This window comes from Myotis davidii, unplaced genomic scaffold (assembly GCF_000327345.1).
Source record: "Myotis davidii unplaced genomic scaffold, ASM32734v1 scaffold32, whole genome shotgun sequence".
NCBI lineage: Eukaryota > Metazoa > Chordata > Mammalia > Chiroptera > Vespertilionidae > Myotis > Myotis davidii.
The window spans coordinates 272,705-295,917 of NW_006286587.1; the positions used below are offsets into that span (position 1 = coordinate 272,705).

The 23,213-nt window shown below is 53.0% G+C and overlaps 1 protein-coding gene across 2 annotated transcripts; it reads right to left on the reverse strand.

The window, feature by feature from the left end:
- Positions 1-3,466: 3,466 nt before the first annotated feature.
- PDYN (prodynorphin) lies at positions 3,467-18,562 on the reverse strand. Of its 2 annotated transcripts, none has more exons than XM_006758013.2 (4): positions 18,102-18,562; positions 16,837-16,894; positions 6,926-7,070; positions 3,467-5,623 (listed from the first exon to the last, which is right to left on the reverse strand). In XM_006758013.2, exons 3-4 carry the CDS (start codon positions 7,052-7,054, stop codon positions 4,994-4,996), a joined length of 759 nt encoding a protein of 252 aa, XP_006758076.1. In that variant the 5' UTR covers positions 7,055-7,070; positions 16,837-16,894; positions 18,102-18,562; the 3' UTR covers positions 3,467-4,993. The 2 variants fall into 2 exon arrangements, with proteins under 2 accessions (XP_006758076.1, XP_006758077.1); XM_006758014.2 differs by having other exon boundaries at positions 6,926-7,073; positions 18,102-18,561.
- Positions 18,563-23,213: the final 4,651 nt, after the last annotated feature.

The following is a 23,213-nucleotide window of genomic DNA, read 5'->3' on the forward strand; positions in this document are numbered from 1 at the left end:
AACAGGGGGAGGGGGTGCCCAGCTGAACCTGAACCCCACTGTGACACTTTCAACAACCAGCCCTTCTGCTCTGAGAACTTCCTCTCACTGCCACGGAGGCCCGGGGCTTCCAGGACCCCGGTGCCCACTGACAGGCCTATGCCCAGGAGCCTGAGGCTCCTGCTGGGCTTTGCTGTGCACTCACGCCTGCAAAGGCCTCCCTGGGTGGGGCCCTCTCACCCCGAACCAGCCAGCCCCACTCCCAGGGGCCTGCGGAGAAGCCTGGACCCACGGAGCCTTCTCCTTCCCACCTCCACTTCGTTGGGCCCACGAGTCCATGTGCCAGGCCTACACCCTCCCAGCTCCCTGCCCACATGGCACCTTCCCCTCCAGCCCCTCTGCATGGCAGGTGTCCTCCCCTGCCTCCCGGTCACAGCCCTGTGGCCGGTGACACAGCGTGACCTTCCTGTGCTGCCCCCTCTCCCCGTCCGCCCTGCCTGCCTGCCTCTGCCCCGGACTCGTGCATGGCAGGTGCCAAGCGAAGATTGGCCAGGGAGCACTGCAGGGGGCAGCCCTCCTGCCCGTGACCTCCTGCAGCTGGTGCTGAGGGCCTGGGCACCCGGGAGGGAAGAGGGGAGAAGCAGACACCTAAGTGGTTGTGCTGCAGCAGCCCGGGCTGCGGGTGTCAAGGTGACTGCCCTCCAGCCAAGCCCCTGAGCGTCCCTGCAAACCACCCCTGCCCGTCTGCACACTGTGCCTGCTCTTCCTGGGGGTGTTCATCCTCCTTCCCTCACCTACTCAGCTCTCCTCTGAGCCGGGCCACAGTGGGGCTGGGGAAAGGACCAGGGACGCTGGGCGGCTTTGGGCAAACAGTGAACCTGTTCGGAACTCAGTTTCCCCGGCTGTAGAATGGGGCCAGCCACCGGCTCTGCTGCCCCCCTGCCCTGCTGTCCCCCCAGGACTGTTGAAAGGCTGTGAGGGGAAAGGTGCCGGGAGGTGGTGTCACCGCTTCCCCACCACCCACCTCACCACGGCCTTTCCTCTGAGCCCCTACTGCCCTTGCCTGCGTTTTGGTGTTCATTAAACACAGCCTCGTTGCATAAAAAATGAAATAAGTTATTTTAAAAAGCGCTTGGATGAATGTGGGTGGAGGGCATGAGCACTGATTATGCAACAGCTTTGGGTTCTGTGTCATCTCACGTGACCCCCACTACCCACCAGAGTGGAATTCATCAGCCCATTTCCAGACGAGGGAACTGAGGGTCACCTGCTTCTTCACGTATTGACTCAGCACCTGATGCTGAGCAGGCACCATGCGCCGGCTCAGAAAGGATATTATCTGCACCATTTTACAGAAAACCGTGTCCTGAAGGACTCAACGCCCAGCTCCCACAGCAGAGACAGGACCACACTCAGGTCCCCAGGTCCCTGGACTCTCTGTCTAGTGCTCCTTCTCCAAGTGTGAAGGTCACGGGGATCGGCCCTGTGATGGGAACGCACTCCCAGCACCAGGGCAGGGCCCTTAGGAGCCAAGCTGGTGTGATGGGGCGGGGGAGGGGTGGTGGATTATGAGTGAGCCAGGTGGGCATTTTCGGATGGCAAGCTTCACGTCAAAGGAGATTAAGGATGAGGGGAGCCCTGGGGACAAGAGTAATGGGGCTTGGACTGAGTTAGACAGAGACAAGCCAAACGGGGTGGGAGTACAACTCATGGGCGCATTTGCATATTAGAAGAGTAATTACAAACCTTTGTGATAAATCTCCACAGCTACAATGAGAGGAGACATGAATCAAGAATGCTGAAATGACATCTATTAGGGCCCCATTGTTCCTGACACTGTTGTGGGGATTTTCGCGGTCTTCGCTGTGGGGCCTTTAATTAACGGACAAGCCCCATCGCTGGGCTGGTTTGTGTGAAGGGCTCAGAGATGGGGTGGGAGAGGGGTGATGCGAATCTGAGGGAATCATTATGAGTGTCATGATCATTATGACAAGACTGTCCTCCCTGGCAGTGGCGTACGGCGTTGCCGTGGAAACGGAGCGCTTAGAAGGAACACGCTTTTTTAAGGTTGCCGGGACGTTGGCATCCCTTAACCAATGCCTGCTGCATGATCATTGCACCGTGGCCTTGGAGACACGGACAAAGAACTGGTACCCTGCAAGGCCGGTGATGTTTTTATTCCAATTTTTCCTCGGACTTGCTCTCCATCTCCACAAACAGCTCATAAAAAAAATAATCTCCCCTCTGGGGTGCTGCAAACGTTCTATATTGTGACTGGGTAGTGGTCACAGGGGCGTAAACATATATAAGAATCCATTGAGCCATGCACTTACGATTAAGTGTACTTGATAGCACCTAAGTTATAGTCAATAAAAAACATTTAATTTCATCCTTTTCTTATCACCTGGAGAATGTTGTCCGTTCAACCTCACTCAGGTGACATCTGGATGGGGCAGCAACTTGTGTCATACACCCCTTGAATGTCAGTGGGTGTCAACTGGTATCACGGAGTCCTCACCGTTGTCTTGAGAACTCAGTGTTTTTCTCCCCGTTGGACAGATTAGAAACTGAGGCTCAGTGAGTGCAGTGGCTTGCCCAGTCCCCATGGAAGGGGGACCTGAGCCCAGGTCTCTGTGACCCTGAGCCATGCCCTGTCCACCTTGTATGGGCATGCCTCCTTGACCAAGAGAAATGCATCCAGAAAAGGAATTCTAGAAGAGTGGCATTCGGGAATCCATCCCATATGGGGAAATTAAAAATAAAAAACAAAAGGAGTGTTTCTCCTTTAAAAAAGAGGTCACAAAAGGGTAGTGAGAGAGTGTTGTGCCTCATCCCAAACATGTTACTTGTCCTGCTCAATAGTTAAAAAAAAAAAAAAAAATTACTTGCCTACATTGGGAAAGCAAAGCCAGATTTCTGCAGACTCTTAGCAATCAGAGCTGGATGCTCTGGGCCCATATTCCCATGTATATGCTCTCCAGCTTGCCCTGCCCTCCACCAGCCACCTTCACTCACTAGGCAGGTGACCAGCTACTGTTGGATGGTCCGGCATCCACTCGTTCTCCTATGGGAACCATGCTCCCGTCCTCCTCTTGAGAACCACCCCCTTTCCTACTCCTAGTCCAGCTACTTTGTGTTGGATTGAATCCATCCCTGATTCTAATTATCCAGGTAGTTCAATACTGACAGATCCCAGCATCGTGTTAAATCTAGCCACAATGATTGGCATTCGCGCAGAATTGGAAATATGACCCCATCAGAGCCAATGAAGGTGCAGAGGGGCCAACTGACTTACCCAAGGCCACACAGATCTCAAACTTAGGGCTACGGCACTCTAACATTTGTGCTCTTTCTATTCCCTTACATTTAGTTTTCTAACATAAAAATGTGTGTGTGTGTATGTATTTTTCATTTCCCAGCTCTCTTTTCTGCAAATGGTATTTTCACTCTCTAGGGACTTCAGGCATACATACACACAGCCCCCAAGTCATCAGCAATTTTATTTATTTATTGTACTTAGGGAGTGGGAAATAACACAGGCCCACTAAGGATTAAGCAAATTCCAAGTAAATTGCATAAATGGGATTTTTAAAAAGCACACAGAATAACCCTAAAACAATCAGTACATGTCAGAACATCATGAGAGAGCTGGGAGTTGCGCATGAAGAGGTGTGCTCAGTAGGGTCTCAAACAAATTAACCGAACTCAGGTCCATTTCCTCTCCTATCCAGTCCAGCCTCCTGGGCCCACAAACCAAACCACAGTGCCTGGGGACAAGTGAGCAGGAGAGACAGACAGAGAGAGAAAACTGGTTGAAATCGAGGCATCGGGAGATCTCTGCCTCTGATTCTGGGATGAGTGAATCAAGGGAACTCATTCGGCATTAAGCACTTAATCATTTCCTTCCTCTTTCTGGTTTCCTTTGACACGAAGAGGAAAGCGTCATCCTGGGGGTTGAGGGGGGCCTTTCTCTTCCTCACTGTTGCTCCTGGATCCCCCTGCTCCGTGCTCACTGCATATGTTTGGCCAGATGGCCTGGATGCTTGGCGGCAGATTCATCTGCTCAAGAACATGGTTGTGCTTAACCTCATCAACTCGACTCAGCTTCGGTTCATCCCGGGGTGGGAGTGTGATACCCATCAGTTTAATTAGTTTAATGAGGGCTGAGGGAGCTGGTCCACATTTTGAGTTGGTTGCACAGAACGAATTGGTTTGCCTCGCTCCCTCCTGGATCATCTCAGTATTCAGAGGGAGAACTGCTTTCTGCAACCATTTCCAGAAGGGGCTGTCCCTCCCTTCTCCTGGGAGAAGGTGGGCGCTGTCCAGGGTACCAACGTGGACTGAAGTCCGGGAACTCAGTTCTTCCAGCTGTGAGTTTCTAAACAACGAGAACTCAGAGTACCACCTCACCGGCTGAACATCCAACCCGCTAGAAACGGAACCCTCTGGTGTAGAAACTCCTGCTCCAATAAAAGGCAGTGCCTGAGCATTTTGCCTAAAGCATAGTCTTCAAAGTGAGATGCACAGGAGGTCCTTTGAGGTTTGGGAATAAAACATGAGGATATCTATTTGTTTATTTCTCTTGCTTTACATTTCTATCTTTGCTGTGCTTTATGATAAATGAGAATATCTGCATGGAGGTGTGCTCATGTTTCTTCTAGAGGGGCATATGACCAGCAAAGCTTGGGAACAACAGATCTAGAGGCATGAAGCCGTCAGCCTGGGTTTCTGGACCTGGGGAGTCCCACGAGTGCGGTGGAGGGACTGACATGAACAGTGGTGGTTTTAGAAGTCTAGGGTTGAGCCAAGCACAAGCCTCCTGAAGAGGGGAGCCGCTCTCCTTCCCCCTCGCTGACCCAGACAAACACTGCGCTCCAGGCAGAAGAGAGGCAGGCTGGGTAGGATGCTTTGTGGACAATGCTGAACAGAGCGTGGGGATGGGGAATGGAGGGAGGAAGAATGAGTGCACTCCTCTAGGGGAAGCTCCTGACTCACCTCCACAATGGGGCAGTGTTTAAGCATCAAAGAGCTCTCTGGAGTAGGCATCGGGGGCCTCCTCGGACCGAGTTACCACCTTGAATTGGCGCCGGAGAAACCCACCGTAGCGCTTCTGGTTGTCCCACTTGAGCTTGGGACGGATGCGCCGCAAGAAGCCCCCGTAGCGTTTGTACAGGTCCTCGTGGCCCACACTATCCCCCTCCCCAGCCACCTCGGAGCTCCTCTTGGGGTATTTGCGCAAGAATCCCCCATAGCGTTTGACCTGCTCCTTGGGGTCCTTCTCGTCGGAATCCAGGGCTCCAGCTTCCACAGCTCCATCATTCAGCTGAGCGTCCCCCATCAGCTCCGGCTCTGATCCCTCCTCCCACCTGCCGGAGAGACCCCCGAGCCTGGCGGCCAGGCCCCTGCTCAGAGCATCCTCCTCGGCCGGAGTGCTGGCCGCGAATCTGCTTTTCTCCAGCTCCTTCAGGAAGGGTGCCCCGCGCTTGGCCAGCTCACCATACGCCTCCTCCGAAGCTGCCTTGCTCTCCGAGTCTTCCTTACTGTTGAGCCCCAGGGGGAAGGCGGTGAAAAAGGACAGGAGGCCCTGGCACCTCTCCCACTCCTCAGTGGGCAGCAGGACAGCCTGGCATTCCAGGGAGCAAGTCTGCAAAAGACCCCAAAAGACCACAGTGGTAACGTCACCCCCACCGAACTGTCCTCGGCCCCATGTCTGAGAAAATCAACATGAGCTGTGATCACTAAGCCCAGGCTGCCCACGTAAATGCGTCCAGCGGTGCATAAAGGCAGGTGACGCTGTGCCTACATAGAAGATGAGGAGACAGATGTGGACAAAGGAAACAGCCTTCCCCAGGTACATGGCTACAGGTGGCAGTGCCAACACTAGAAGCAAGGTCTTCCCACAGTGCTCTGCTGAGCTCACCTGTCTCTTCCACTTCTAACCCCAGGGAGAGCGGTGGGTTCTCCCAGCCTCTCCTAGGTGTGTAGGAGCTGCAGACACTTTATAGAGCAGGACAAAAGCCACGCAGGACGGTGGAAAGAACACACGAGGGGACGCTTGAGGGTTCATCAAATCTGGGGGACAACAGTATCTACTTCATAGGAGTGCTGGGAGAATTCAAACATGATGATGACAGTACTGGACAACTCTGGAACTGGGACCCCAGTCAGTCTAATGTCACAAGTCCTCATGCTTAACCGATGCTCCCTGCTGGGACCTGTGCTCATTTCCATAAAGAGTGGCTAGAATTGTAAATGTAAAACTTTGCATCATCATCATCATTTAATGGAATCACTCCCATTTTGCACATGAGGAAACTAAGTTTCAGAGAGAAGGTTCCAAGGTCACGGAACTAGAAAGTAGCAGAACCAAACCTGCATTTTGTCCACCACACCCTTGGTACCTCTACTCCAGACTTCTGTCACAGGAGAGGAACGTGCGGAAGCTCGACTCAAAGCAAAGCCAGTAAGGTTGGGTTAAGGGATGCTAAGACCCAAGAGAGGGGTCAAGACTTGGATCCCATTAACCAGATCCTGGTATTTAGGGGCAGTGGAAAGAGCTCCCTCCACGGGAGCGACTGGAATTGGAGGTGCCCATCAGCCTGGCGGTAAGAAGCCCTGAAAAGTTACTCTAAGGATGCAGACTCCCTAAGGCAGCACACCTCATGAACAACACTGCGTGTTGCCAGGCATCAGGCTCCCTGGAAACCTGAGTCAGCCTCAGCCCTGAGTCAGCCATACTGTTGAGGTCTGGAAGGAGAATGGGAGCGAGAAAGCAGCAGTCCCAGGCTCCCCGGCTGCCCACAGAGCAGGGCATGCCCTGCACAGATGGGATGAGTCTACAGGACAGGCACACCGCCGCCCAGGCCTGCCTTCTTCCCTCTCTGGGCTCAATCCACAGGTGGACCCTTCCACTGCCTGGCAGCCAAGAGCCTTGCCTGAAACCTACCAGGGGGTTGATGGGCTTGGGCCCATCCTGGGTCTTCACGGCACACAAGGAGCAGTGGGACAGGCAGTCCGCGGAGGCGGAGGGGAGCACGAGGAGGCAAGCCGCCAGCACCAGCCCCTGCCACTCCATTCCGTCTTGGTTCTTCCTGCTGGGAGGGGAGAAAGAGGAGACCATGAGATCTGTGGTCGCCTATCCTGTGGGCTGTATCCTGAGCCTGCAGTGAACTAACTCACCAGTTCCTGCTGGCAGGCTACCAGGCAAGCATTCTCGTTCCCTCTCTACAGATGACAACACAGAGGCCCAGAGAGGCACAGTGGGGGCCCAAGGCCAAGGGTCAAGGGTCCAGGAAGGTAATAAACATGCAGTGAGTGCCTTTGCTATGTGCTAGGAGCTTTCCTACACAGCTCACACTTAATCGGCACAACTGCTCTGAAGGTAGTCGGGCTGTGCCATTGGACAGGTGGGGACGTTGAGGCTCAGAGAGGGGGAGTGATCGCCCACACAGCTGGGCAGTGCGTAAGCCAGGACTTGACCCGAGTTAGTCATCCTTCAAACCCCGCTTTGATTACGTACCAAGAAGGAAGACACTGGGCCATCTGCTTTTCTGAGTTCTCTGAGGCTTCCCTCACCTGTCTGTCCCCGCTGCTCAGGCTGTCCCCAGGCCAGGCCTCTGCTGGGTAAGGTCTCTGGAATTTGCCTTTTCTACCCCAGCACTTCTACTCACCCTGGTCACCTTCACCTCCACCTCCACGCTGGCCTCCCTGCCTCCGGTTCCTTCTCTGATCCCTCCTGCTCACCCTGCTCAGCTATATCCATTCTGTGGTCAGACCCGCTGGGGTGGGCCCCGTGTGGCTTTCTCCTAATGTCAGGGACAGCCTCAATCCCACTCCTATACCCCAACGCTTCAGCTCTGGGTTCCAACCACACCCAGCTACTTAATTACCATATGGCTCCAGCAGGCCCTGCCCCACCTCTGGGCCTTTGCACATCCTGTTTCCTTCTTCCTGGAAATCCTTCCTCTCTTCTTTTGGTACCTGTCCTGTGGGTCCTCGATTAGATATCACCTCATCCAGGCAGTCCTCCCTGATTCCCTAGGCTCTGTGGGAAGCTCCTCCTTCGCATTATCCCAGTAACTTGTGCCTCCTCCATGAAAACACTCCACTATCTGGTAATTAGCTGTGTGAGGCTTCAGACTTTGGCTCCATGAAGGCAGGAGCGTGTCTTGTCTGTGTCTCTGTAATACTCTCTCTGTGCTCCTTGAACATGCCATGCTGGCGCCTACCTCAGGGCCTTCGCACTTCCTGTTTCCCTGACTGCAGTACTCTGACCTGATTTTCCCATGGGTCGCTCCTTCTTGTAACCAAGTGAATTAAATGTCTCATTGCCAGGGAAGCGTTTGCTGACCCCTGTATTTAACATTTCACATTTCCTGGGCCTCTCTCACATCACCTGCTGTGTTGACATCACCACCTCATGCTGTCCTATTATTATTCCTCCACTGAAACATTAGCTCCTTTAGAGCATAGATGTTATTGGTCATAGTCCCTGTGGTATCAGCACCGACAAGTCTGACTAACACATAGTAGGCCCTCAATAAACACTAAGCAGATGAATTAATGCCTCACAATAGTCTGTTAAACGTTGTTTCTTTCATAAACCAAATATCAAGACCCAAAGCTAATCAAATGGGGGCACAAGGCAATTCTCCCAACTCGCTATGGGGAGTTCGCTCAAGATACCCACCGGGCAGGCAGGGCTCCATGGCCCTCCCTGCCTGGTCCTTGTAACCCGACTCTTCTAGTGCCGCTGTCAGGGATGGCTGTCCTTCCCTCTTCCAAGGGCCCCAATCCTGGAAACTGCTCCGTTTGTTCATGTCCTTAGGGATTCGGAAGATCCCACCGCAGGCCTCAGAGCCCAACGCTGCAGCCCAGGGCAGATCTCCCTCCTCAGAACCCACAGTCGGTTCTCCCATCAGAGCCAGCCTGAGAGTGGTCCCAGCCACCATTTATGAAGCCCTTACTGTGCTTCAGGTCTTGAGCTACACCCCTAAATGCATCACCTCATTTATTCCTCCCAGTGAGGGGGCCCTTCCAGTGCAATGCATTGCCCATTCCCCCCCCCCCCGCCCCCCCGTGAGTGGAAGCTGGGATGCAAAGTCATCCTGTTTGACTCACCACACGTGTGCCCTTAATGACCACAGTTTCTAGAACAGCCGACTCATTAACAGCTGAACCTCCATGAGGCCCAGAGGGCCCCATGCACAGGTCTTTGACTTGTATGTTGTTCTCAATCCACCCGCCAACTCTGAGAGGTGGGCGTCACTATCCCCACTTTACAAATCAGGAAACTGGAGCTCAGAGAGGCATGGGGAATCCCCTGAGGTTGCAGAGCAACTAAAGGTGAGGACTCAGGTCCGCCTGCCTCTCTGGCTGGGCAAGGGGCTCCCCTGAGCGCGGAGGCTCAGAGAAGAGAACTGAGGGAGGTGGCCTGTGCCTCTCCCCTGTCCTCGCCTGCCCTGGAGTTCCTCTCACACTCTACCAGCTGCTGAGAGGATTGGGTTCCAGGTGGGCGAGTGGTGCCTCTTACATGCAGACACAGAGCAGGCAGCTCATGTTTTCTTTGATACCAGCGAGGGCTGGGCTGGGCTGGGCTGTTACAAGCTGAGCAGTGAATTAACCAGCTGGGGAAGGAAGCCTCACTGCCCTCTCTCCCCTGGCCGGAGGCTCCCCACACAGCGAGGCTGCTGCAGTAGGAGGCCTGATTTGAGGTCTCCTTGTCCCCGGCAAAAACAGTGTCAGCATCCTTTCCTTTCATCCGTTAACTTTGTATTGAACGGCAATCATTCTAGCTGGTCTAATGGTTGTTGAGCACCTCCGAAGCTCTGAGCAATTCTGAGGATGAGCTCGTTTATACTCGCAGCAACCGCACGCTGTGAGCACCGGTGTCATGCTGCTCCACAGAGGAGGAAACTGTGTTAAGACGCCTGCCGAGAGACAAAAGCTAGTAGGTGGCCAAGCTGGGATGTGTACCCAGGTGGTCTGGCTCCCGGAGTGCACCTTGGTAACCACGGTTACTGACCCAGCCCCTTCATTCCACCCCTCCCAGCCTCCTGCTTCTCCCTCCAGGGGTCCATAGCAGCCTCCCCCTGGCCCCAGAGCAGCCTCAAGTTGCCTCTAAGGCAGTGGTTCTCAACCTTCTGGCCCTTTAAATACAGTTCCTCATGTTGTGACCCAACCATAAAATTATTTTCGTTGCTACTTCATAACTGTAATGTTGCTACCGTTAGGAATCGTAATGTAAATATCTGATATGCAGGATGGTCTTAGGCGACCCCTGTGAAAGGGTCGTTTGACCGCCAAAGGGGTCGCGACCCACAGGTTGAGAACCGCTGCTCTAAGGACTTTCCTACTGAGAAGGGCTGACATTGATCAGGGCGCACCGAGTCCCATAAGCATCTTAATGTAAGGGGTCTTCATAACAACCCATAAGGCTGGGACAGATATTCTCCCCATTCTACAGGTGAGGAGATGGTGGCACAAAGAGATTATGCCATCCGTCCAAGGTACCCCAGCAAATGCACAGCACCCACACTGGGTCCAGGCTCTGTTGGACCTGGGCCTGGCCACACCACCTGCAGTTCTAAAGCAAGCAGCCCTCTCTTCCAGGCCTTTCACACATAGTTCCCTCTGCCTGGAAGGCCTTTCCTACCCACTCCCATCGCCCTCTGACCCGACTCTTACTTGTTCATCAAACCTTAGCCTCAGTTGCCTCCACCCAAAGTCTGTCTGGATTAAGCCCCTTCTCTGGGCCCGCACAGTCACCTGTGCTGGCTCTATCACCTAAGTACCCTTTTCTCAAGGACACGGATGCAGAAATTAGGGGTCCGGAAGGGTCAGGCGGGGCGGAGGCCTCTGGTTTCCTCAAACCAGCCTAACACAGTGTCCACAGGTGCACACTGGCCACCTGCAGGACAAACTCAGCAAATGGGCATAGCGTGTGCTGATGTGCACAGGGATTTTACAAACATTTAGACCATTATTTTAAAATTGGGAGATTTTTACATTTTTAAAGTCTCCATTTCCAACTTGTCTTAAAAAATCAAAAGTCTTAGCCCAGCCGGCATGGCTCAGTGGTTGAGCATCGTTCTATGAATCAGGAGGTCACGGTTCGATTCTTGGTCAGGGCACATGTCCAGATTGCAGGCTCGATCACCAGTGTGGGGCGTGCAGGAGGCAGCTAATCAGGGATTCTTTTTCATCATTGATGTTTCTATCTCTCTATCTCTCCCGCCCCCTTGCTCTCTGCACCCAGAGACATGGAGACATCAGGTCTGCATTCTAATCTGACAACAGTCACAGAGAGGCCCGATTCAGCATGGTCCCCACTGTCCTTACCCTGTGGCTCCCCTCATGTCTGTCCCTGTTGAGCCCCTGGTAGACGATTGAGTTTGCAGCCCCTGGATCGCCTCACAGCTCTAACAACTTGGAGGAGCACACAGGGTAGTAGGGGCACAGCTGATGAGTAAGGAGAGGTGAGACCTCTGGTTCCTTCCTGACCCAGAAGCAAGGTCACCAAGTGGCCAGTAATGTGGACCCACCACTCATTGCCAGTTTGGGGAAATTACCCCGCTTTGCTGTGCCTCGATTTGCTCTACTATAAAAGGCAGCTAATAATAACACTCCAGAGGATTGGTGTAGGAATTTTTTTTTAAAGATCATGTATAGAGTGTTTAGCACATAGTAGGTGATTTAAAGAGTAAAGTAGGAAGGCTCCATTCCAATACTACTTGGGCTACAGGAGGTGGGAAAAGAAGAAGGCGAAAAGAGGTGCTAATTTAGAGTCCGGGACACTAGAAACAAACAAACAAACAAAAGTTGTTGAGTGAATTGACTGTCAGATATGGAAGACCTACTGGGTGCCAGGCAGAGCTGAGTGCTCCTTATTCATAGTCACATCCATCCAAAACAGCCACCTCTTCTCACGAGCCTACGAGGTGCCAGGCTGCATTTTACCACTTTACACACATTATTCTAATCCTCAGACAACCCAGAGGTAAGTGTCTTTATACCCAATATACAGCAGACAAGACTGAGGCTGAGAGAGAAGTTCACTCGGCTTGGAAATGGGAGTGCTGGGCTTTCGGACTGAATGTCTCTGGGTTAAAAGGTGACTCTAATAAAGATGCACCAGCCCTGAGGTTTTCCTAAGATATTCTGTTTCCTTCCTTTGGTGGAATAAACCAATTACTGAGCAATGTCAGATGGGTCCCGGGGGAGTATTTTCTCTTCTGCCAGCTATGGGGATTTGCTCGAAAGTCATACAGCAGAGGTAGCCCTGCCTGCTTGTCGCCTCTGATTTGGCATGAGCTAAAGAGAAAAGGAACTTGGCCATTCGTTGGTATGAGAGGTAGACAGCAAACGCCTTGGTGGCGGCAGGCACACAGACCCCGCTGGAGGGCTTGCGTGGCCCACCGTGACCGAGGAGCCCCTTTCACGGACCTGGCAGGCCAGAGGGCCTCCTAATAGCCTCCCAAGAAAAACCCTCCACACTTCCAGGTTTCTTCTGGAAGTAGTTCCTTAGCCACTGCCTCACGGTGCTTTGTGACAGCCCAGCGAGGGAAGCAGGGGCCGGGGAGGAGGACATTTTGGACCCACCAGCCTCCTTACCACATGATTCAATTCCTGACAATAAATCTCTTTCACATCCTCTCGTTTCTATATCTCATTCCGTTTGTTGCTGTAGTGCCTATGGCTGCCTCCATGCTCAAGAGCATGGTTGCATATTGAAACGGACCGAAAGACCCAGAATGCCAAAAATACTGAACTGTCTGGCCCTTTGCTGATCCCTGCCTTCATTAATTTTATAACCATTTTATAATTTTAATTGTTCTAATAGTTTTAAAGCTGATTTTCTTGGGAAGATCAGAGGGGAATCAAGTGTCTCTCCAAACCTCAGTATTCTCATCTGTAAATGGGGTACCACCTTCCTGCCATGTCTCCATAAGGACTGACTAAGGCACCATCATTTATAGGGCCAGCACATAGTAGGCCCTTTTTATGTTTTCTGGTGTTTTTTTTTTTAAGAAAAAGGGAGTTTTTAAATTCATTTTTGTTGTGGTTGTTGTTAATCCTCACCCGAGGATATTCCACCCCCCCTTTTATTAGAGAGAGTGGAAGAGAGGTTGGGAAAGAGAGAAACATTGATGCGAGAGAGACACATCAATTGGTTGCCTCCTCCACGTGCCCAATTGGGAATCAAGCCTAAGCCTGCAACCCAGGGATCTACCCTTGACCAGGAATCGAACCCAAGACCCTTCAGTACGTGGGGACAGTGCTCTAACAACTGAGCAACACCAGCCTGGGCTGAATGATTTTTTAGAGAGAAACATCAATGTGAGAGAGAAACATCCATTAGTTGCCATGCACCCGACGGGGAATGGACAGGCCCGACTCGCAATCTGGGCCTGTGCTCTGAAGGGAAATAAACACCAGGATCCTTCAGGGCACAGGTCGACCCTCCAACCAACTGAGCCACTCCGACCAGGGCAGGCCCCTCTACACCGAGGGCCCAGAGTTCCTTAAAAACTGCATGCCCTATTACCACCTCTTGATGGTATTTCTATATTGTATTCAGAGGCTTGGAGGAACAGCGAGCGTTTTTGTTTAAAAAGCCAGCGTGGAATAATAATGGCTTGATTTAACATCGCAATTATCTCCCCAAGCACTTTATCGCATATGATTATCCCTATTTGATAGAAGAGGAAATGGGAAAAGGTAGAAATGAAATCACTTGTTTAAGGTCACATCACGAATCAGGAGGGAAATGGAGCCGGAGCTGGGGCCTCCCACACCGGGCGTGGCTCGCAGGGAGGGGATGGCGTCCTCTCAGTGACCCTCAGCAGCGCACATCGCCACAGCCCGCAAGCTCTGCGCCCCGCTCTGTGCCCTGCCCTGTGCCGCCGGCCGCCCATGGAGCCCACATGGCAGGGGCTATGATGAGTCTCAGGTTCCAGGGGGAAGAGTGAGAGCTGAGTGACAAAGTGCCTCCGAGGTCCCGGGCACCACGGGCAGGGCAGAGTTGACCTTCGCTGTTTAAGACACAGCTATGGGGCCAAGCTCATTGCTGTTCGTTTTATTTCAGTTATTGCATTTTAACCCTCAGGAGAATCCAGTAGCCTGGGCACTGTGAGTCCCCTTTCCTAGATGGGGAAACACAGACTCAGAAAAGTGAAATGGCTGGGTCAAGGCCAGCAGGCAAGGCAGAGCAGGAACGGGCTTACAGTCAGTCTGGGATCCACTCCCCACACCATCCCTGAGGTGCCGGTACACACTGAATGCCCATCAAATCCCCCCACTGAACGATCACATTCCTGAAGGTGAGGCTATTTCAGGAGTTTTATTTCACTCACAAATATATAAAGTTCACCCTGGCTGGCATGCTCAGTGGTTAGAGCGTTGGCCTGTGCTCTGAAGGGTCATGGGTTTGATTCCCAGTCAAGGGCACATATTTGGGTTATAGGTTCCATCCCAGGCACACACAGGAGACAACTGATTCTCTCTCTTCCCCCCACCCTCCTTTTCACTCTTTCTAAAAAATCCATCTTTTCTCTTAAAAAAGAAAAGAAAATACATAAAGTTCATCTGTGAGTCTCTAGTGGGCTGGCAAAGGGACACCCCAGAACTAGAGCACGGCGCTTTTGTTAGGCCTGCAGCGTCATTAACAAAGAACGGATGATCATTTTAGGGAGATGGGGAGCTCAGATCTGAATGGGAAGTGAGCCATCCTTTAGTTCTGCAAGAATTAAAACACAGAACATAGGATGAGGGTCCACGCCGAAGGCTGGCCAACCTCTCAGGCCATTCATTGTCCAGAAACAAGAGTGAAAGAGCCTTTCCGATGATGGTCGCCGCGGGATTGTTAACTACACTTTTCAAAGAACGTATTTCAGAAGCAGGACCCCCATGGAACGCCCACCCTTTGTGACATGATGCAATTAAGGGAATGGGGAGAAAGGAAGGAACAGGAGGGCGGACCAGAGAGAGATGGCAGCGAAGAGACACGCACAGAGAGGGAGAGAGGCAAAAAAGAGCAGCAGAGACGCGGCCCGCACACACAGAGAGAAATGACGCCTGGAAAATCAGAGTGAGGTGGGACAGACTGACAGGTCTCAGGGGGAGGGCGGGGGAGGAGCCGGAAGAGATTAACCAAGTAACTTATATGCATATATGCGTAGCCCATGGACACAGACAATAGTGTGGTGAGGGCCTGGGTGGGGCAGGGGCTGGGAGGGGAGGGGCAAAGGGGGGAAATGCGGGACATCTGTAATAGCATCAACAATAATAAAGAAAATCAAATTGTGAGGTGATAAACCACCTGGGAAAAGGAAGTAAAGATGAGAAACGGTGATGGAGAGTAAATGGGAACCAGATGAAGAAGGTATAGGAAAAAGAAGTGGGGGAGGGCGAAAAAAAGGAGGGAAGGGAACAAAATGAGAAAGGGAAGGGAAGGAAGGGGACTTTGATTCAGGAGGTTGACCTACTATGTGAATCACAAATATCAGTTTTCTCCTCCTGTCAGTGCACTGAAGACCCATCCGCATAATCACTGTTCCATAAACTCTTGCGGGGTTAAACTGAACTGTCCAGGAATGGGTCAAGGGGCCAAGTGATGGCGAACAAATGGCCCCCTGGCGAATAAGCCTGCAGCCAACCGCTCTGGCCAGCAGGAGGGCTGGATGGGCTCAGAGAGAAGCCCCCAAGCCAAGAGATGTGTCTGGTGGACCTGGGCCATTTACCCTCCTTCTGCCCAGAGCATCCTCTGGACCCAGAGTGGGAGGCGTTAATGAGGTCCACCTTAAAGGTCGCAGGGACACCACCCCCGGGCTGATCCTGGCTAACCGTGTCTCCCCTGAGGCTTACTGCCACCACGATGGCCAGCTCTGTCTTCGTGAAATCGTTTTGGACCTTTGTCAAACCCAGTGAGGCTGCCCATCATTTATGGGCTGAGATGAGCGAAAATGATGAGAGAAATCAGCTAGCTGGACACACTTGCTCAGACACGCATTGAAATCAAACCACCAGCTATTGATCCCGCTCAGACTGATGGAAGGCATCTAATAAATACAACAATTGTGTGAGAATGGCCCGCGGAGGTTGGCAGTGGGCCGGGGAGTCAGGGAAGATCGATCCAATGAAGAAATAAAGTCTTCTGTTGTGTGGAGAGAAGGGGGAGGGGAGGGGAGAGCAGTGCCCACCCGCCCCACAAACAGAAAAAATAGACTTTAGATGCTACTTTGTGGCTATGACACACAACATAATGAGTGAGGTGATCAAGGGTTAGAGCAGATTGGGGGGAGGGAGGGGGAGGGGTCCAACTCTGCCACTTGGAACAGGGAAAACTGAGCAGTCCTACTAGCATTTATTGAGCACCTAGTACATGCCAGGCACAGCATTACAATATCCCATAGGGGTCTCACCACAGCCCCAGGCGGTGAGTGCTATTCTTATCCTTACTGTGCGGGTGAAGAATTCATGCTCAGAAAGGGACAGCTACTATCCCCAAATCACACAGCAAATGAGTGGAGGGATTGGACCAGCACCGTCTCGGGCGTTGTGAGACAGACATTTAGATGCTACATGGAGTTACCTCAAGACCCGAATCCCTTTCCCCGTGTTTTAAGGAGATTGCGAATTTCTCAAACAGCTCCAGGGCTGGTCTGTTTGCCTGCTCCTCTGAAATGTGCTGGGTTCCTCAGGAACCACTGGGACACCCGCTCCCAGCCGCCCGCTGGCCGATCACAGGACTCACCCCCCCCCCACCACCACCACCACCACCTCTAGCTCACCTGGGCAAAGCGGTGGGCTTGCGATCCCTTCAACTCAGGCAAACCTCCCCCAGGCAGTGTAACTCACCTGCTTGGGCTGCTGCCACAGCGCCCCTGGCAGGTTTCAAAGCCTGGAGGTAAATGACCTGCAAAAATAGAACAAAAGGCAAGAAGAGGTGGGGCTGGGGTGGCAGGTTCGATGGGGGGTGGTGGGGGCGGGGAGCAGGAGGGAGGAAATGAAGATAAAAGGATTCACATTCTGAAACTGCACTGGATCTTAGCTAGAATGCCTGTCAGATGAGAAAGACAAGCCCTGTCTGTTTCGCCAGCCCTCCTAAGAAAGGCGGTAAGGAAGGCTTCGATCTGTGGGAGGGGAATTGAAATCAGATCCAGCAATGGGGAGAGCCCGTTCCCCCTCCAAGCTTAGAGGCTTCATGAAGGGATGCTTGTAAAGATTCCACATAAAAGATGCCCCGGAAAAAGTGGCAGGTCTCAGAATTCACTCGTCAGCCTCAGAGTCCTGGGCAGGGTCCTGCCGTCCCCCTCCCCCCCCACCCAAACTCAGTAGCTGTTTTGCTACAGTCAAACTTTAAGGCTCTGTAACACTTTCCTTGAGTGTGGATATCTTTACCAGGGAGCAAAGGGCTTCTTTCCCGCCTGACTAGACTGCAATTTACATGAAAGCAACAAGTCCTTTCAAAGTAAAAGGGACAAGCAAAGCCCTCCGAGGCTGCTTCTGCTGGCCGGTGTCACTCTCTTGCCCACTCCCTCCCAACAAGGCAGCCCCACACTTCATTTCTGCGTGGAATTACGTCAAAGAGAGCCACTCAAGCCAGGACTCTGTCAGCAATTAAACGCGATCCCAAAGGGATGAAGAGGCTGAACTCGGTTGTACGCTGATGTACACGATTCGCAGTAAATGCCAGAGCCCGGGACCTCATTAATGCCCCCAAACCCTTGTTCGTGAAGTCCAGTGAGAATCACTGACCTTTGAAACCACTCTGATGAGCTAAAACTCTCCCTTCTTTTACCCAGGGGTCGGTCCCACTCTCCCATGGGAACTGCCGGGAGGTGGATTATAGGACCAAGAAGACCCTGGAGCTAAAACAGAGGGTGGTCCTCCCGGAGAGAGAAACCCACCCGCTTCAGCCGGGGCTGTGGGGAGAGAGAAATTCCGGAGAGCAGTCCGTCTCCCCTGGTCTGTCTTTTGTAAACTAGCCTCCTAACTAACTATGTCTTCCAGGTAATTAGACCCAAACCCCAAATCCCCCAGCGGGAACTTCCCACCACCTCCAGCTTCAGAGGACCAGCAAAACCAAATCACACAAAATCCCACCACCCCCTGGCTCTTACCTGTGCTCCCTCTGCTTTGTCCTGGGCAGCTTCTGCCCGAGCAGGTCGGAGGGTGGTGGCAGGTGGCAGCAGGTGGTCGGTCCAAGGCTCAAGGGCTGCCCTGACTCTGGCTGGGAGGGAGGTGCCAAAGAGGCGGCTGTGAGCGCCACCAAAGCCCCTTCGAATGGCAGTTCTGGTGCCTCACCCCCCTTTTATGGACGAGAGCCTCCCCCTGTGGCTCAGCCCTTGCTGAGTGCAAGCTGCTCGGAGCCAATGGGGAGGTAGCGCTGAGCAGTCCGAGGCGCAGAGCCCAGGGCCCTTCCACTTGAACTCCCTGGGCCCCACACAATAGGCTTCGTGACAGGGGATGCGGAGGAGGAAGCGGTGCGACGGGAGGGGGTGGATTCTGGGTGGAGTGCTGTTTGTCACTTGAAATCCGGCCACTTCAGTCTTTGATGCATTTCCCAGAGAGTTTCACAGAGAGAGAGAGAAAAAAGAGAGAGGTAGGGGAGGACAGAGACAGAAAGAGTCAGAGAAAGACAGACACCGAAAGGGAGTCAGAGAGGGACAGACAGACATAGTCAGATGGGTACAGGGTTTGGGTGCTGGGGGGAGAAGGGGAGTGAGAGAAAGAGAGGGACAGATGGAGAGAGAGTCAGTCAGATGGATACAGAGACAGATGGAGACAGACAGAGTCAGACAAACAGAGAGCAAAACAGAAAGCTTCAGAGAGAATCAGAAACAGAGAGACAGGAGTGTCCAGAGGGTCAGAGAGGAGGATTCCCAAAGAGACAGGGAGAAACAGAGAGTCCAAGGAAGAGAGGAAAGGAAACCAAGACAGAAGAGGGGCTCAGACCCTCACAGACGGAGAGACAAACATGTTGGGACAGAGGCAGAGGGCCCGGAACACAGGCAGAGACAGGGAAGTGGCCGCGGAAGCCGGCAGGGCTTGCAGCACCTGGGCGGGGTGCTGTGGCAACTCTGCGTGTGGCTGGTGCACGTGTGTGCTGGGTTGTGCGTGTGCACACATTTGTCGGCACACGACAGTTGATGCTGAAACAAGCCTGCGCCGGTGCCAGGCACAAGCAGCCCTGGCAGGAGGACAGCCCTTCCCGGCAGTTGACTTTTCTCTGGCGGCAACTCAAAGCGAGTATCATGAAATCCCCCTCAAAATATGGGCTGCGATGTGTCCCTGCCTGCGCGCCGGGCGGGGGGCACACCCGCCTCGCGTCCCCTCGCTGGGCCAGCAGCAGTTTGTGGGCTGCGCTCCCCGTGGCTGCAAACACCCTCCAGACGGCGGGGGTCTCCGCGTTTGGAAGAGAACCCGGGAGTTTCTCCTCAGGCAACGGCAGACACTGTCTGGTGGGAGGCGTGACTGTTTAGAAGTCTGCCAGGGGCTGCCCATTTTGTGGGCGCTTATCTGCACCAGGCAGTTAGTCGAAGCCGTCGGGTTTAATCCTCCGACCTGGCCAGGTCGTGACTATTATGCCCACCTTGAAGATGAGGAAGAAGAGGCTTGATTGCGGAGGCACTTGCCTAAAGACATGCAAATAAGTCATGGAGCTAGAATCCAAACCCAGGTGTATCTGCCCCCAAGTCCCTGCCCACGTCCTCCCACCCTCCTTAGGCAGGAAGCCTGAATCTGCCCACCATGGGGGAGGCTGGGAGCTTCCTTCTCTGGGACTCAGTCTCTCCACCTGCACAATGTAAGAGAGGTCTCTGCCACTCGCCAGTGGAGAGACCTTAAAGAAGTTTCCAGCTTCAGCCTCAGTTTGCTCATCTGTGAAATGGGGGTAATGCTATCCAGGACATCCGGCTCTTGTGAGGGTGAACCAAGAGGATGTGCGCAACAGCACTTAACACAGCGACACTTACTGAGGGCTCCACCCCCAGTGGTTAATCACATCATCTGCTCTCTGACACATCCCGCTTCTCCCGGGCCTCGTCCTCTCCCTGTTCATTCTGAGGAGGAAAATGGACGGGGCCGTTTGCTGAGCGCCTACTATGTTTGAGACACCTCCCCTGATTCACTGGACCCTCACAGCAGGCAAACATGTGGCATGGGTATCACAATGCATCCTCAAAACGATAAGGCAGCTGAGTTCTGGGAGGTCCTAGCCACACAGGGAGGGAGGGGGAGTGGACCCCAGCCCCAAAACTCAGCCCCTGCACACCCCCCTCCAGCCTCGAGATGAGGTCCCCCTCCACCCTCCAGGCGGGGGTGGGGGGGGCACTCCTCAAGACCCTGTCTTCCTTCTCCTCTTGTTCCCTATTTCCAAGCACCTCATTGGGTCTGACAGGCAGATAGAAACGACCTGCAGGGGCCCTCCGTGGAAGCCCCAGCCCCAGTGACCGATGGTCATGGCCAAGGTTTAGCTTTCAGCCTCACAATCCCAGGACTTGGGTGGAGTCTGTTTACTGATTCCCTGGGAATATGAGAGCCCGGGCTGAGCTTCTCCCCTCCACCAAGTGCAAATCCTCAGGCAGTTGCTCTCTATCCTCCTTAGTGTTCACCTCCTCTTCTTCCTCTTCCTGAGCTCTGCCTCTCTGAGCTCTTGGTAATAACGTTGGAATAAACAACGTCTCCAAGAGATGGGATAAATGGCTTCCGTTCCTGGGCCCCAGCAGGCACTGGACTCGAGGAGTGGGGGCCTCTCTGGGCTATTGTTCATCATAAAGAGAAGCAAAGACGGGGCGGGTAGCGATGCTGCGGATGAGCCTGCTGTGAGCCATTACTGTTGAGCATCCTTCACCCCCAGAGTCTATTGTCTGCCTCCCAGCAAATGGTTCACTCACTTGCTTTTCCTCTCCTTCTACAATGTCCTTTACACACGCACCGCAGGACAAGGCAGGGAATAGCTTGCTCCCCTAGCCCCAGAGAGGCCTGTCAGACAGCTCACTCTGTTCCAGGCTCCGTGATGCCACCGTCACATCGCAGCCTCATGGGCAGCAGCCCATGATATGGGAAACCATGGGAGCGGCCCAGGCTCCCTGGGGCTCGAATCCTGACGCTACTACTTACTCACTAGGGGGCAGCTCCTGGATGCTGGGCCCTCTGAGCTCCTGAGTCATCTGAAGAGGAAGGACCATCCCAGCTCCACGCAGGTGTCAGGACCAGCTCCAAGGCCCCAGCACGCTGCCTGCATGCCCGCAGTGCACGGCGGTCTCCGGTTCGCTGGGCTACAGACCAGGCAGCAGTTGGAACAACCAGCCCTGAAACATTCTGTTGGGTAGAAGCAAGGAAGAACTTGGCAGAAGGCAGAAAAGTAAAAACAAGGCCCCAAACCAGCATTTCGTAAGGGCTTTTTGCATGCCAGGCCCTGCTGTAAGCCATTTACTAGTATACACTTGATTTTCCCAACGACCCTGCAGTGAGACATGACTGTCACCCCTACTTTGCAGATAAGGAATGGAGGCCGGGAGGAGGGGAGTCACTGGCACCAACTCCTGGGGCTAGAAAATGGCAGAGAACAGCTTGGCAGCAGCTGCGGAGCCCAGGCTTGTGCGCCAGCCACGGGTTGTATTGTTTCCCAGCTTCTCTCTGCCCGGGTTCTGTCTCGCCCACAAAGCTCTGTGCATTTTCTCTATTCACTTGTTACACGGGGAAGGTAGCAGCAGGGAGGTTTTCAGTGGAATTTAGTCCCCACTCTCCCATCAGCTTCCAGCCTCCTGCATCGCTCTTTCTGCCGCAATGTGCCCATCATGAATCTCAGAGGACCTGAGGAGCCATGTCTGTGTGTGGCTGCCACAGGAACAGAGACGGGAGTCAGAGGCTGTGCTGAAGGTGTATCAATGCTCAATCTCTCTCTCTCTCTCTCTCCCTCTCTCTCTCTCTCTCTCTGTCATATTTTCATATTGAAGACTCATCATACGGCATTCTGTGCTTGGCCCTGGGAGTGACCTGTGCCATACACAATTTTGCCCTCCCTGTGCCCCTGGTCCAGGTTGGGAGACAGATGTATGAGCAGACAATGCCCAGCCATTGTCTAGCTGGGCTAGGAGGAGACCCAGAATACTGGGAACACAGAAGAGGGGCTCCCTGGTAGGGGGTGGGGGGAGGGGAGTTGGGAAGGTTTCCGGTAGAAAGTGAGAGATAAGTGAGAACTGGTGCACAAGCAGGCATACCCCAGGCGAAGGGAAGGAGTGGCCTTCCAAGTAGAGGAACAGCATAGGCAAATGCCTAGAAGCAAGAAGAACTGAGCAGGATGACGGAGGAATCATCCTTGACTTCCCTCTTTCTCTCTGGCGCTAGTGACTGAGAGTCAAATCCAACGTGGTTCCTACCCTCAGTAAGTTCAAAGTCCAGTGGGAGACATGAAGGCATAACAAATGTATGGAGTACAGCAGGTGCAAGAGCAAAGCAAGGCAAGATGCAGACATGGCAGTGATGAGCCTTGCCTAGAAATGTAAGGAATGTTTAGAAAGGGCTCTGTGAATAGACAACATTTGAAATGGGCTTTAAAGGATGAGTAAGAGTTTGCCAAGCTAACCAGGAAGGGCCTCCCAAGGGACCTCAAAGAACCAAGGACATGGAGAAATAGGAATCCTCATGCATTGTCGTTGTTGTTTTTAATCTTTATTGTGGAAAGTATTACATAATAAAACGGAGCACCCATGGTCGGGGGGAAACGTGGTGGTTCCTCAAAGTGTTAAATAGAATAACCATGTGACCCAGTGATTTCACTCCTGGGGGTACACCCAAAGAACCCCAAACAGGGACTCAGACAGATACCTGTGTATCAGTGTTCACAGCAGCATTCTTCACGATAACCAAATGGTGAAAACCAGAGCTTACCCACAGATCAATGGAAACAAAATGTAGACTATAAAGCAATGACTATTATTCAACCATAAAAAGGAATGACGTTCTGAGATATGCTATAGCTTTGGCAACCCCTGAATCATTATACTAAGTGAAATAAGCCAGACATAAGAGGACACGTATGGTATGATTCCATCCCTATGAGATCCTTAGACGTGGCAAGTGCATGGAGACAGAAAGTAGAATAGAGGTTCCCAGGGAGGGGCTGGGCCCAGGGGAGGAGGGCATGGAGTGTTATTGCTTAAATGGTACAGAGTTTCTGTTTGGGATGATGAAAAAGTTCTGGTAATAGAGGAGCTGGTTGCCCAACA

Excerpts from the sequence above, each read along its gene's own strand:
- PDYN (XM_006758013.2), bottom strand. The coding sequence starts at position 7,054 with ATGGAGTGGCAGGGGCTGGTGCTGGCGGCTTGCCTCCTCGTGCTCCCC. Across the intron at positions 5,624-6,925 it reads CCAAGCCCATCAACCCCCTG|ACTTGCTCCCTGGAATGCCA; the intron begins GTAGGTTTCAGG and ends GGTCTTTTGCAG.